This window comes from Ornithorhynchus anatinus, chromosome 21, assembly GCF_004115215.2.
Source record: "Ornithorhynchus anatinus isolate Pmale09 chromosome 21, mOrnAna1.pri.v4, whole genome shotgun sequence".
In the NCBI taxonomy this organism is placed as follows: Eukaryota; Metazoa; Chordata; class Mammalia; order Monotremata; family Ornithorhynchidae; genus Ornithorhynchus; species Ornithorhynchus anatinus.
In genome coordinates, this window is record NC_041748.1 from 1454904 (window position 1) to 1469106 (window position 14203).

Genomic DNA, 14203 nt, shown 5'->3' on the forward strand with positions numbered 1-14203 from the left:
AAGTGACCGGCCCAAGGTCGCCCAGCGGACGAGGGGAGGAGCCGCATTAGAGCCCAGGGATTTCCAGCCACGCTGCTTCTCTAACCCTGGGCTTAGCACAGTGCCGGGCCCATAGTAAGCGCCTCACGAATACCCCGGTTATTAGGAGCCGGGGAAAAGGGGGTTCCCGCGGACGAGGTGACAGCAAGAGGGGACTGGGCACCGGGGGAGGCCGAGGGCGGCGTGTTGAGAGTCTCCGGCTCACTTTATCGGACTCCCCCGAGCGCTCAGCCCAGTGCTCTGCGCGCGGTAGGTCCTTGAGAAATACCACTGTCCGTCCGTCGGATTTATTGAGCCCTCCCTGGGCGCAGGGCGTGGTGCTGAGCCCCGGGGAGAGTCCGATACACCGATAGCCAGACTCCCCGCCTACACGATAAGCAGCGTGGCCTAGCGGGTGGAGCCCAGGCCCGGGAGTCGGAAGGACCCGGGTTCTAATCTCGTCTGCTCCCGGGTGAAGACCGGGAGTCTGTGTCTCCCCCGGCGCTTAGAACGGCGCCTGAGACATAGTAAGCGCTTAAACGGACGCCGTCGTCATCGTGGGCAGGGAACGGGGATGGGTTCCCCGGGTCCCCCGTCGTCGGGGCCGGGGGCATCCGGGGGTCCCGGGTCCGTCGAGCTCCCTTAACGCCCCCCGCCCCGAACATGTGTCGATCGCGGTGGTGGACCTGCTCCAGGAACTCACGGACATCGACACCCTGCACGAGAGCGAAGAGGGGGCCGAGGTCCTCATCGACGCCCTGGTACCTCACGGGGGGCCGGCGGGGGGAGGTGGGCGAGGCGGGCGGCGGAGCGAGAGGAGCCCCCTTTCTGTGGGGGACCCTGGGGCTCTGTGCGTGCAAGGGCCGGTGGGTGGTACACGTGTGTGCCTGTCCCGCCGAGCCCACCTGGGATCGACGTGTACGGGAAGAATAATAACGTTGGGACGTGTTAAGCGCTTACGGTGTGCAGAGCACTGTTTAAGCGCTGGGGGAGATACAGGGTCGTCGGGTTGTCCCGCGTGAGCCTCACGGTCCCCGTCCCCGTTTTCCAGATGAGGTCCCTGAGGCCCAGAGAAGTGATCTGCCCACCGTCACACAGCTGACGGGGGGCGGAGCCGGGATTCGAACGCGTGACCTCCGACTCCCGAGCCCGGGCTCTCGCCGCTGAGCCCCGCGGCCTCTCCAGCTCTTTGAGGGCAGGGATCGGGTCGCTCTCCCCCCCCGCCCCGGCGGAGCAGCTAGAACCCGGGCCTGGGAGTCCGGAGATCGTGGGTTCCGATCCCGGCCCCGCCACTCGTCTGCCGTGTGACCTCGGGCCGGTCCCTTCTCTGGGCCTCAGCTCCCTCATCTGGCACGTGGGGATGGAGACGGTGACCACCGGACGCGGACCGGGTCCGGTCCGATCGGCTCGTATCCGCGCCAGCGCTCGGTCCCCGGCACGTACTAAGCGTTCAACGCAGACCGTGATTATCATTTATCGAGCGCTGTGTGCGGGGCGCCGGGATGAGCACTCGGGAGCGGACGACGCAGATAAAGAGACCCGCTCCCCGCTCACAGCGAGCTGACAGCGTAGAGGGCCGTAGGTCGTGAGCCCAGCGCGGGCGGGGAACGCGTCTTTTCCGTCGTCGCATCGTCCTCGCCCAAGCGGCCGGTGCCGTTCCCCGTCCCCGCTCGGGGGGCTCCCGGCCTAAGCCGGAGGGAGAAAGAGGCGTGGAATCCCCGCGGGGAAACTGAGGGACGGGAAACTGAGGTCACCCAGCCGGGAAGCAGCATGGGCCCGGGGAAGAAGGCTGGTATTTGTTAGGCGCTACCTACGTGCCAGGCACCGTGCCGAGCGCTGGGGGGGGGGGATGACGAGCTCCTGGAAGGGAGAGGTCCTGGGTTCTAACGCCGCCATCTCACCCGCTCGCCTAGCCCTCGACCCTTAGAGGTGTGTGTGTGTGTCTCTCTCTGTCTCTGCGCGTCCCGGGTGGCGGCCCCGACTGTGACGGCGGCGTCCCCACAGGTGGACGGGCAGGTGGTGGCCCTGCTGGTTCAGAACCTGGAGCGACTGGACGAGTCGGTGAAAGAAGAGGCCGACGGCGTCCACGACACGCTGGGTAAAGCCGCGACCGCCCCGGGGGGAGGCGAGGGGGCCGGGGGCGTCTCCCAGCGCCCGCCGGGGGGATTTAGCCTTTGATTCGGGCTAGCGGAAATCCACTCAGGTCAGTTTCCCGGGTGGAAATGACGGGCTTCCTTCGGACCCGCCCGGAGACGAAGACCAAACGCCGACGGTTCGTTTGCTCCCGGGAGTTGGATCTCCTTCCCGGTCGGCACTTCTTTGAACGCTCAGTGGCGTTCGCTCCGAGCAGGGCGCCGGGCTAAGCACTGGGGAGCGTGAATAGAGCTGGGACACGCAGTCCCCGCCCTGGGGGGGCTCACGGTCAGTCGGCCGGTGGCAATAATGATAATGTCGGTATTTGCTAAGCGCTTACTACGTGCAGAGCACCGTGCTAAGCGCTGGGGGAGATACAGGCTCATCGGTTAATCCCCGTTTTAGGGATGAGGGAACCGAGGCCCGGAGAAGCGAAGTGACTCGCCCACGGTCACACAGCTGCCAAGGGGCAGAGCTGGCATTCGAACCCGTGACCTCTGGCTCCCAAGCCCGGGCTCTTTCCACTGAGCCGCGCTGCTTCTCTAATTGAGCGACTCCTGGATGCACAGCACTGGACTGAGCAGCAGCTGGGGCCCTTTGGACGTTTGCCAGTCACCCCCCGCCGCCGTTGGAGCCGGATGAGGTCGGGTCCCCCCAGAGTAGGAGGGAGAACCCCGTCTGGATCCCCATTTTACAGACGCGGTAACTGAAGGCCAGAGAAGCGACCCGGCCGAGGTCCCGCAGCGGGCGGTGGCCAGAGCCGGGATCGAAAGCGGGGGACGATCGGCCCCCGGAGGCTCGCCCCGCCTCGGCCCCCGGCCTGCCGCTCACCTCGGCCCGGTCCCTTCACCTCTCCGGGCCTCGGTTTCCTCCTCCGTAAGACGGGGGGGAGATCTTGTGTTCTCGGACTGCGGAGCTCCCCTCGGAGCGCAGGAGCCAGTCCTCGGCCGATATCCCCCCGCCCCCCGCCGGGGTGCTTAGCGCAGGGCCAGGCAGGAAACAGTAAGCACTTAACAGATGCCGCGGTGATTTTAAAAGGTTGGGGGAGAAGCGACCACCACGATGGGTCTCCCCCGGCCCCCCCAAAACTCCTCGCCCCCGACAGCTATCGTGGAGAACATGGCGGAGTTCCGGCCCGAGGTCTGCACGGAAGCCACCCAGCAAGGCCTGATGCAGTGGCTGCTTAAGAGGTTGAAGGTGGGTTTCGGCGGGGGCCGGAGGGGCGGGTGACAGGCCCCGTACCGAGCGCCGCGGTGGATGCGAGCTGACCCGGTCGGACACGGTCCCCGTCCCCCACGGGGCTCCCGCCTCAATCCCCGTTCTCCGGGAACTCTGAGGCCCGGTGAAGTGACCGGTCCGAGGTCACACGGGAGACGAGGGGCGGAGCCGGGGCGAGGTCCTTCCGACCCCCCCGGGGGGAAGCAGATCGGGTCCCCCCCAACTCGCCTTCCCCCGCCGCCCCTTGCCCTCGGCATGGTCCTCCTCCCTTCACGGCGCCCTCGTTACTAACAATAATAATAATAATTACGGAAGCTGCGGGGCCTAGCGGCTAGGGCCCGGGAGTCGGAAGATCACGGCTTCCCGTCCCCGCTCTGCCGCTGGCCTGCTGCGTGACCCTGGCTGAGTCGCTTCACTTCCCTGAGCCTCAGTTGCCTCATCGGTAAACCGGGGCTCGAATTTGGGCCGGGGACTGCGTCCAACCCCTTTTGCTCGTATCCGCCTCGGCACAGAGTGAGCGCTTAAGAGACGGCGGCGGCGGCGTGGTATCCGTTAAGCGCTCGCCGCGTGCCGGGCACCGCGCCGAGCGCCGGGAGAAACCCATCCCGCTCCTCGTCCGGCGATCGGACCCCGCTCTTCCGTCCTCTCCGCCCAGGCCAAGATGCCGTTCGATGCCAATAAGCTGTACTGCAGCGAGGTGCTGGCCATCCTGCTGCAGAATAACGACGGTGAGGACCCCCGCCCGATCCCCGCGGCCCCGGCTCCGAGGAGCCGCGTCGATTTTTGATTCCCCCCACCCTCCCGTCCCCGCCGCGCCTCCGGGCTGTGAGACGTGACGGTCCGTGTCATCCCCGCTGTTGTTTTTTCCGTCTGTCGCCCCCCCCCCCCCGCCCCCGCCCCCGCCCTCAGACAACAGAGAATTCCTCGGGGAGCTGGAGGGAATCGACGTGCTCCTCCAGCAGCTGTCGGTGAGTGGGGATGGGGCATCTCTCCCGGCGGGGGACCGAGGGGCCGGAAGCCGCGGGAGGAGGGAGGCGGCGGAGGGGCGAGGGTTGGCGGTCGCGGGGCGGGGGTCCGGCCCGCTTCCCCGTCTCCCGCCTCAGCCGAAATGGCTGGATTTCCCGCCGGCGGGTGACGGACGGGACCGGGGCGGGGGGGCCGGGCGTCGCCAGCCTTCCCGCCCAACCTTTCGATTCAAAAATAAACGATGCTGGTATTTGTTAAGCGCTTGCTATGTGCCCAGCGCTGTCCTAAGCGCTGGGGGAGATCCAGGGTCATCAGGTTGGCCCACGTGAGACTCCCAGTTAATCCCCGTTGGACAGATGAGGTCACTGAGGCCCAGTGAGGTGACTCGCCCACAGTCCCACAGCTGCCCGGCGGCGGAGCCGGGATTCGGACCCGTGTCCTCCGACTCCCCAGCCCGGGCTCTTTCCGCTGAGCCGCGCTGCTTTGCGATTCAGTCCCATTGAGCGCCTCCCGGGTGCGGAGCACTGTACTGAGCGCTCGGGAGAGCCCGACAGGCCCGCAGCGAGTTCCCCAGAGCTCCGCAGGCAGCAAGTGGAGGCGGGGGGGGCGGCGAGGACCCCCCACCCCAGCCCCCGAATCGAACGGCGTCTTCCGGGGGGACCGTGGGGGAGAACAGGTGTTCAAGCGGCACAACCCGAGCACCGCGGAGGAGCAGGAGATGATGGAGAACCTGTTCGACTCGCTGTGCTCCTGCCTCATGCTCAGTTCCAACCGCGAGCGCTTCCTCAAGGGCGAAGGGCTGCAGCTCATGAACCTCATGCTCAGGTACCCCCGGGCGCCCGCCGCCCCCCCAGACGCCCCCCCCCTCCGCGCTCCAGCCGGATTCCCTCGTTGGTTTAATGGAACTCACCGCGCGGGTCCCGGGTGCGAAACACTGTTCCGAGCGCCCGGGAGAGGGCGGCTAGAGGATACCGGTGGCGTCCGTTAAGCGCTCGCTAGGTGCCGGGCGCCGCACTGAGCGCCGGGGCGGATGAGGACAGATCGTCCCCTCGTGGGGCTCACGGTCTCGGCCCCCGTTTTCCAGAGGAGGGAACTGAGGCCCAGAGAAGGGGAGGGACTGATCCAAGGTCACACGGCAGGAAGGGGCAGAGCCAAGTGGAGCACCCGGGGCCTTCCGACCGGGCAGGCCCGGGCTTTAACGCCGGTTTTCCCGTGCCCGGTACGGGGACGGGGCATCTCCCCCAGGGCTGGGCGCAGCCCCCGGCACACAGCGAGCACCTCACGGGGACCACGGGTCCGGCCCAGCTCGGGCCGGCGGCGTCCGGACCTCCGTTTTCCCCGACGGGCCGTTCGTCCCCGAGGACGCTGGGATCCGAGCGGCCCGGAGGCTCCGCGTCTGGCAAGGGGTCGGACTCTCGCGGCCGCTCAGTGCAGCGCTCCGCCCGCAAGCCAGCGCTCGGTTCGGCGCCCGGCACGCGTGGGCGGGGGACGTGACCGTCGACCGTGCTCTGGCGACGCGGCGTGGCCTAGTGGAACGAGCCCGGGCTTGGGAGTCGGAGGTCGTGGGTTCTGATCCCGGCTCGGCCACTCGTCTGTCGTGTGACCTTGGGCAAGTCGCTTCTCTGTGCCTCAGTGACCTCATCGGCCAAAATGGGGATTAAAAAATGAGCGCCGCGTGGGACGGTCGGATCATCCTGCATCTACCCCAGCGCTTAGTGCTCCGCCCGCAGTAAGCGCTTAAATCCCATAATTGTTATTATTCTCCAGGACCCTCCCAAGCGCTCAGTCCAGGGTTCTGCACACGGGTGCTCAGTAAAGACAATTAAACGGAACGGAGCGCTTAACGAACGCCGTGAACGGAGGCCGCTCGGAGGAGACGATGGGATTTTAATAAGGCCTCGCAGGCGGGGAGAGCGGTGGTCTGCGGGATGGGGTGAGGGAGGGCGGTCGGGGCCGTGGGGCGCCCGGTCGGCGTTAGGGGAGCGGGGGGCGCGGCTTGGGTTCGTCAGCCAGAAGGATTCACGCCCTTTGTTTTCGAGCAAGAGCAACGATCCGCCCGCCCTCCCGTCGCCCTCCCTTTCTCCGGCGCACAGGTTTCATTGTGACACCCCCCCGGCCGCCGTTGGGTTTTGGTTCTCCCCTCTTCCCCGTCCCCACCGCGGGGACCGGCGGCAAAATGAAATCATTAATTCCGAGAGATAAAAGAGGAGCGGTAATTAAAATGATAGACTAAAAGCCGTTGGCCTGAAAATGCCACCTCCCCAGCCCCCCCCCCCCCCCCGCCGCCCACCCCCAGGAGAAGGGCAATTTATAAAGACAACTCGGGCTCGCTGAAGGTCAGGGAGTTGGCCCGCCGCCAGGCCGGGGAGGCGGGGGAGGCGGGGGAGGAGGGTCCCCCGGGGGCCACTTCTCCAAGAAAAATGCCACCTTCGGCTCCCTCGACCTTCCGCGCCCGGGGATGTCGTCGGGACGGGGAGGAGGGCGGCGGGGGGGAGGGGGCTTGGGAGAGGCGCTTGGGAGAGGACTGTGGGGGACTCGGAGGGGACGGTCCCCAGCGGGACCGGGCCTTTTTGAAGAGGCCCCGAACCGATAGAGGCGATCGAATGAATCGAGCCCTTCCTGCGCGCGGAGCGCTGCGCCGAGCGCTTGGGAGAGGACGAGAGAGCCGTAGTAGAGACCCCTTCCCCGGCCCCGACGGGGCCGGGTCCAGAAGCGGCGCGGCCTAGGGGGTCGGGAGTCGGAAGGATCCTCGTCCCGGTTCCTCCCCTCTGCCGCGCGACCTCGGGCGAGCCGCCTCCCTTCCCCGGGCCTCGGCTCCCTCGTCCGGAAAACGGGGATTGGGACGGGAGCCCCGCGGGGACGGCCCCGATGGGCTTGGCTCCACCCCAGCGTTTAGAACGGTGCCTGGCGCGTAGGAAGCGCTTAACAGATACCGTTAGAGAAAGAACGGGAGAAAGTCCGAACGGCGGGCGGAGGGGCGGAGGCTGCGGCCCCGGGGCGGCGGCGGCGGCGGCTCGGACCCCCCCCCCCCCCCCCCCGTTTCCGCGACCTCCCCCGAGACCGGAGCCCCGGACGCCGGGTTTCGTTAAGGTCCGCTCTCCGCCCCGCCGGGTCCTGGTCGGCTCCGAGCACCTCCTCTCCCCCCGCCTCCGCCGCCGAGCCTCTCCCCCCTCCCCGCCCGGCCCCTCGCCGCACGTCCCGGTGGTAAAATAGGCTCCGTGTTCTTTAAAAGGCAACAAAGGGGAAAAAACACAAGAATGAGCTTGTCAGTTCCCGTGAAAGCCTTGACACGAGCCTTATTACTTTCGCCGGAAAGCCCTGTCTCAGCAAGAGAGAGAGACACCAGAGAGAGAGAGGGGGGAGGCCGAGGAGCTCCCGGGGGGGGGGGGGGGGAGAAGGAGGAGCCGCTGTTGAGTCGGGGGGACGCGGGGGGTCATTAACTGAACGCACGGAAGAGACAGGCGGAGGCGGACGGGGTGGCTACGGGTTCCCGTCGTCGCCTCCCCGGCTCGCCCCGCCCGACTTGTTCCGCGGGGCATCCGGGGCTGGCTAGGAGCAGGCCCGCTCCCTCTCGCCTGGGGGAGGATCCCGTCCCACGGGGGAAGGTGTGAGATCTTCTTCTCACCGGCGGGAAAAACCCGTCCCGCCGGAGCGGCGGGCTCTTCTCATCCGGGGCGCATCTCTCGCCCGTGAAAACAGCCCACCCCAAGGGAGAGGGGCAGCGCAGGGTGGGATGCCGTCTACCGAGCGCCCGCCGGGCCGCGCCGGGGGCCCGAGACCCCCCCATCCCTGCCAACGGCGGCCTCCCAGCCGGGCGCCGAGAGGGGCCGGGGAGGCCGGCGGGACCCCCGGCTCCCCCCGCCCTCCTCCGCCTCTCCGAGGGCCCCCCGTCCCCCTCCCGGGCCGAAAGACAGCTCGATGAACCCCGACGAGGCTAAGACAAACCACCCGTCCTCAGGCGGAATAAATATTTCACATCAAGATCACCCCAAGACGGTCCGGTCGAGCGACTAGTGATCTCTAAAAGCCCGCCCTCCAACCCGGAGGATGTGCCGGGGATCAGCTCGCTGCGTCGCGCCTAAGCGGCGATCGATATGCAATTAAGCGCCCCACCCCCGCGCCCGGCCGGCGCCCGCGGCCCTCCCCCCCGAAGTAGGGAGGGGGGCTGTCGCTCCTCAGGTTCCCCTCCCGGGTCCGGGGTCGGGAGGGGGAGGCGGCGACGGGCCTCCAGCCTCTCCGGGACGTGTCCGGTAAGCACGGCGCTCTGCGCGGCCCTTGCGTCTCCCCCGGCGCCCGGCACGCAGCGAGCGCCCCGAGCGATGAAACGGTCGATCCGCGGAGGCGGTCAGGGGTCCGCGGGCCTTCCCGCGCCCCCTACTCACGTCCCCCCCCGCACCCGTCCGCCCGCAGGGAGAAGAAGATCTCCCGCAGCAGCGCGCTCAAGGTCCTGGACCACGCCATGATCGGGCCCGAGGGCGCCGACAACTGCCACAAGTTTGTGGACATCCTCGGCTTACGCACCATCTTCCCCCTCTTCATGAAGTCCCCCAAGAAGGTGAAGAAGGTGGGCGCCACCGAGAAGGAGCACGAAGGTGAGAAAGGCGGAGGGCGGGACGCGGTGTCCCCCTCCCTCCCACGCCGGGAAGCCCCCGTTCTCCCCACCCGCCGGGGAGCGCCTCGCTCCGCCGGGGCGCTTCGTCGGCCGACGGTATTTCCCGTGTGCGGAGAACTGCCCCGAGCGCTTGGGAGAGTCCAGTCCCCGCCTACAGGGAGCCCACGGTCTAGAGGGGGGAGGCGGACGGTAATAGCAAATGATTAATAATGTAGAATCGATCGGTGCTACTTACTGAGCGCCCGCTGGGTGCGGGACGCCGCGCCGAGCGCCTGGGAGAGTCCAACGCGGCGGCCGGCGGATTCGTTCGCCGCCTCCGCTGAGCTGACGGTGTCGAGGGGGGAGACGTTGATATCAAATAATGGGTAATACAGAATCAACGAGTGGTATTCATTGAGCGAGTATTGGGTGCAGGGCATTACGTTTGTACGTTCCAAGCGCTTAGTACGGTGCTCTGCACAGAGTAAGCGCTCAGTAAACACTATTGAATGAGATACTATTGAATGAATTACATCGAGCACTTGAGAGAGTCCAGTAGAACGGAATGAGCAGACACACGCCCCGCCCACGGTGAGCTTTCACTCAACTGTGTTATCTACCGAGCGCCCGCGGGGTACAGGAGGCCGCCCAGAGCGCCCGGAGGAGTCCAGTACGACAGAGTCGGCGGGACACGTTCCGTGGCTCGGCGGCTAGATCCTGGGCCGGGGAGTCGGAAGGACCAGGATTCCGATCCCGGCTCCGCCACGTGACCTTGGGCAGGTCGCTTCCCTTCTCTGTGACTCAGTTTTCCCGTTCCACTCAGACTGCGAGCCCCCCCCCCCCCCCCCCCACCGTGGGACGGGGACCGGGTCCCACCTGATAATGATGTTGGTATTTATTAAGCGCTTACTGTGTGCCGAGCACCGTTCGGGGCGGGGGTACAAGGTCCTCAGGTGGTCCCACGTCGGGAGGCTCACGGTCTTCCTCCCCATTTTCCAGATGAGGGAACTGAGGCCCAGGGAAGTGAAGTGACTCGGCCACGGTCACCCGGCTGACAAGGGGCAGAGCCGGGATTCGAACCCCTGACGTCTGACTCCCAAGCCCGGGCTCTTTCCACTGAGCCGCGCCGCTTCCCTAATTCACCTGTATCTCCCCCGGCGCTTAGAACCGCGTCTGACGCATAGGAAGCGCTTCCCAAATACCTTAAAAAGCGGGCGGGAGGGATGTCCCCGTTGCGGGCGGGGAACGTGTCTGCTTATGGTTCTGTCGTCCTCTCCCAAGCGTTCAGGACAGCGCTGTGCACAGAGTAAGCGCCCAGTAAGTCCGATCGAATGAATAAATGAATGTCCGGGGAGGCGAAGCCACCCCAGCGACGAGCAGCTCCGCTTAGTGGGAAGACCCCCGGCCCGGGAGTCCGAGGACCTGGGTTCTAATCCCGCGCGTCTGCTGCGTGACCTCGGGCAAGTCACTTCTCTCCTTGTGCAAAAACGGGAGCGAAGACCGAGGAAACCCCCCCCGGGAGACACAGACCGCGACCGACCCCGCCGAGCTCCTGTCTTCCCCCGACGCTCGGTACGGGGCCCGGCCCCTAGGGAGCGCTTAATGAATAGCCCGACGATTATGCAGTCCCCGGCACGTAGTGGGCGCTTAACGAGTCCCCTTAATTATGATCATTAAGGGAGTTTAGACGGCATCCAGAAATGTCGTTTGACCTTTTCCTTTTCCGTCTCTATTTTTAAATTCTTATTAAAATAAGTCCAATTCCCCCGAATTGCTTCATTAGGTAGGTGAGTTATTGAGTTCGCTATCGAGCCCGAGTTAATTGAGCGGCTTCGACATGGTTTTCCCCGTTCGCGGCGTTAACCGTGTGTGTCTCGGAGCGGAGGGGAGATGCGGGAGGTTCCCCCTCCCCCGGCCGGCCCCCCGCCTCGGCCCGGTGGGAGACGGGGGGGGGGGGGGGGGGCCGGGGGTAGGAGGTCGGGGCCGGGAGGTCGCCCGGGGTTTTCTCCGCGGTGTTGGTTAAGCGCTTGCCACGTACCGGACCCCGCGCTGAGCGCCGACGTAGCTCACGGCGTGGCGTAGCGGACAGAGCCCGGGCCTGGGCGTCAGAAAGTCACGAGTTCCGATGATAACGCTGGCGTTGGTTAAGCGCTCACTATGGGCCAGGCACTGCTCTGAGCGCTGGGGGAGATCCAGGGTCATCGGGTCGTCCCCCGGCGGGCTCCCGGTCTTCACCCCCGTTTTCCGGATGAGGTCACCGAGGCGCAGAGAAGTGAAGTGGCTTGCCCGAGGTCACCCGGCTGACGAGGGGCAGGGCCGGGATTAGAACCCAGGGCCTCTGACTCCCAAGCCCGGGCTCTTTCCACCGAGCCACGCTGCTGCCCTGGGCCTCGGTTCCCCCCTCTGTAAAATGGGGATTGAGTCCGGGAGCCCCATTTGGGCCGGGGACTGGGTCCCACCCGATTTGCTTGTGTCCACCCCAGCGCTTAGTCACAGAGCTTGGCGCGGAGGAAGGGATGAATGATCATTACTGTCGTCGTCGGTCGACGGGTCGTATTCTGTTGAGCGCCTACCGTCTGCCGAACGCTCCGCTGAGCGCCCGGGAGAGTCCGGTACGGCAGCGTGGGTAGGCACGTTCCCCGCTCGCCACGAGCTGAGGGTCTAGAGGCGGACGTCGAGAGAGAGAGAGAGAGAAATAAAGGACGGATCTGGACGGAAAGGCCGGGGGGCCGAGGATGGAGGGAGCGAACGCGAGGGCCGGGGGACGCGGAGGGGGTGGGAGGAGAGGGGCTGCGGGCCTAGTCGGGAAAGGCCTCCAGCGGAGATGGGATTTCTAATAAGGCTCCGAAGGCCGGGAGAGCGGCGGTCCGGCAGATGGGAGGAGCGGGAGGGAGCTCCGGGCCAGAGGCGGGACGTGGGCGAGAGGCCGGCGGAGACGGGGAAGGGGGTTGGCGTGAGAGGAGCCGAGTGTGCGCGGGGGAGAGCGGCGAGGGGATCGAGGGCTCGAAAGCCCACGGAGCCCAGTTTCCGTTCGCCGCGGAGGTCGGATGGGCGACCGCTGGACGTCCTTGAGGAATCGATCGTGTGCTGAGCGCTCGCTGTGGGCACGGCACTGTATTAAGCGCTCGGGAGAGTCCGGTGGAACAACAGAACTGACACGTTCCCCGCCCGCAACGAGCTGACGGTCCGGAGGGGGAGACGGGCACGGGTAGAAACGAATAAGTGAGGGAGGTGGACGTGAGCGGTGCGGGGCTGGGGAGCGGGGGAAACGAAGAAAGGGAGCCGGTCGGGGCGACGCGGAGGGAACGGGGAGAAGAGGAAAGGAGGGCGCAGCGGGGAAGGCTTCTCGGAGGAGGAGGCGGGCCTCCCGGAAGGATTCGAAGGCGGGGAGAGTCATCGTCCGTGGGATGGGGAGGCGGGACGTGGGGCGGAGGGCGGCGGCGAGTTCGATCGAAGATGATCGGTTGGACCCGGTCCCTGCCCCCCGTGGGGCTCCCGGCCTTCATCCCCCCCCTTTCCGGAGGAGGGAACTGAGGCCCAGCAAAGTGACGTGACTGGCCCGGGGTCACACAGCAGACCGGGGCCAAGGCTCTAACCCCTAAGCCACGCCGCCCCTGGGGTAGATGAAAGATAGATGCCCCGGTCTCCCCCCGCGGAGACGACGGCGCGGCCGGCGCCGGCCCCGAGATAAACCCGTTGTCGCGGCCTGCCCTGCCCGCCCGCTGCCGCTTCCGCCCGGCTCCTTGCCGCGGGAAGGATCGGCAGCCCCTCGGGCGGGAAGCTCTGTGCCCGAGGAAGCGACGTCCGTGTCTGTCTGTCTGTCTCTCCCTGCTGTGCGTGGGCTCGTTCCTCTGTGAGGATGACGACGACTGTGGTGTTGGTTAGGCGCTCGCTACGTGCCAGGCGCCATTCTGAGCGTCGGGCCGAGTGACGGTGACGATAAATAACCGCGGTATCCGTTAGGCGCCTACGACGTGCCGGGCGCCGTCGCGAGCGCTGGGGTGGAGGCGAGCAAATGGGGCTGGGCCCGGCCCCCGTCCCACCCGGGGCTCGGGAATCTGCGTCCCCATTTTCCAGATGAGGAACCGAGGCCCGGAGAAGTCACCCGGCGGACGAGGGGCGGGGCCGGGATGAGAGCCCAGGTCCTTCCCACCCCCGGGCCCGGGCGCCATCCGCTCGGCCGCCCCGCCTCCCGGAGGGTCCGGCTGGGTGTCCCCGTGGGGTCGTGGGGGTCTCCGCGGTTGTGCGGTTTTGGCCGTGTGGCCGGTCGGGGCTCTGGTTGTGACGGCTCCGCCGCACCCATCTCAGCGCCCCTGTCTGCTGCGCGGCCTCGGGCGAGCCGCTTCGCTTCCCCGTGCCTCGGTTCCCTCTCCCGTCAAGTGGGGATGAAGACCACTTGAGCCCCGAGTGGGACGGGGACCGTGTCCAACCCCATCCACCCCAGCGCTCAGTCCAGAGCCCCGGCGGATCGGGAGCCCTTAACAAGTACCGTTCATTATTATCACCACCGTAGCGCTTAGCGCGCCGCTCGGCGCGTAGCGAGCGCCGACCAAGTAGCGCGGTGGTTATCGCCGTCGTCATTCTCCGCGTCGCGGTTTCGAGCGAAAAACGGGGAGCCGGGCCCCGTTCTCCCCCATCATTCGCCCGACCCGGATGGACTCGGCCCCTCTCCGGCGTCCGGCACGGTGCTGGGCACAGGGTTGGGCCATCAGCCGGTAGCGTGACGGCGACGATGACGCGAAGGGTCCCCCCTCCCCGGGAGCTCGCAGCCGGCGGGGAACGTGTCTGATGTCAGGCTGTACTCTCCCAAGCGCTCGGTACGGTGCTCGGCATTCAGTAGGCGCCCGATAAATCCGATTCTTACTATTACTGATGATGACAATGTCGTGGTCCCCTCCCGCAGAGCACGTCTGCTCCATCTTGGCCTCCCTCCTGCGGAACCTGAAGGGTCAGCAGAGGACCCGCCTCCTGAGCAAATTCACCGAAAACAACAGCGAGAAGGTGGGCGGCCGTTCATTCGGTAGTATTTACCGAGCGCTTACTGTGTGCAGAGCGCTGGTCCCACCCCGGGCAGGGGAGGCGACGGGAAGGGGGGAGGGCCAGCTAGGCCCTTGGCCGCACCCCGGCTCCCTCCCCCATCTCCTCCCTCGGGCTCTCCCCGGGAGAAGCAGCCTAGCGGCAAGAGCACGGACTTGGGAGTCAGAGGTCGCGGGTTCTAATCCCGGCTCCTCCACTTGTCTGCCGTGTGACCTCGGGCGAGTCGCTTCACTTCTCCGG

At 66.8% G+C, this 14203-nt stretch overlaps 1 protein-coding gene across 1 annotated transcript in view; it reads left to right on the forward strand.

Annotated features, from left to right (window-relative positions):
• CTNNBL1 (catenin beta like 1) overlaps positions 1-14203 on the forward strand; it is a 40272-nt gene that overhangs the window by 11415 nt on the left and 14654 nt on the right. Inside the window, exons 5-12 of the mRNA XM_029049339.2 lie at positions 682-779; positions 2023-2116; positions 3257-3348; positions 4025-4097; positions 4279-4337; positions 5012-5160; positions 8746-8927; positions 13830-13927. Of these exons, the coding sequence (XP_028905172.1) occupies positions 682-779; positions 2023-2116; positions 3257-3348; positions 4025-4097; positions 4279-4337; positions 5012-5160; positions 8746-8927; positions 13830-13927 (845 nt within the window). The remainder of the gene's footprint in view (positions 1-681; positions 780-2022; positions 2117-3256; positions 3349-4024; positions 4098-4278; positions 4338-5011; positions 5161-8745; positions 8928-13829; positions 13928-14203) is intronic.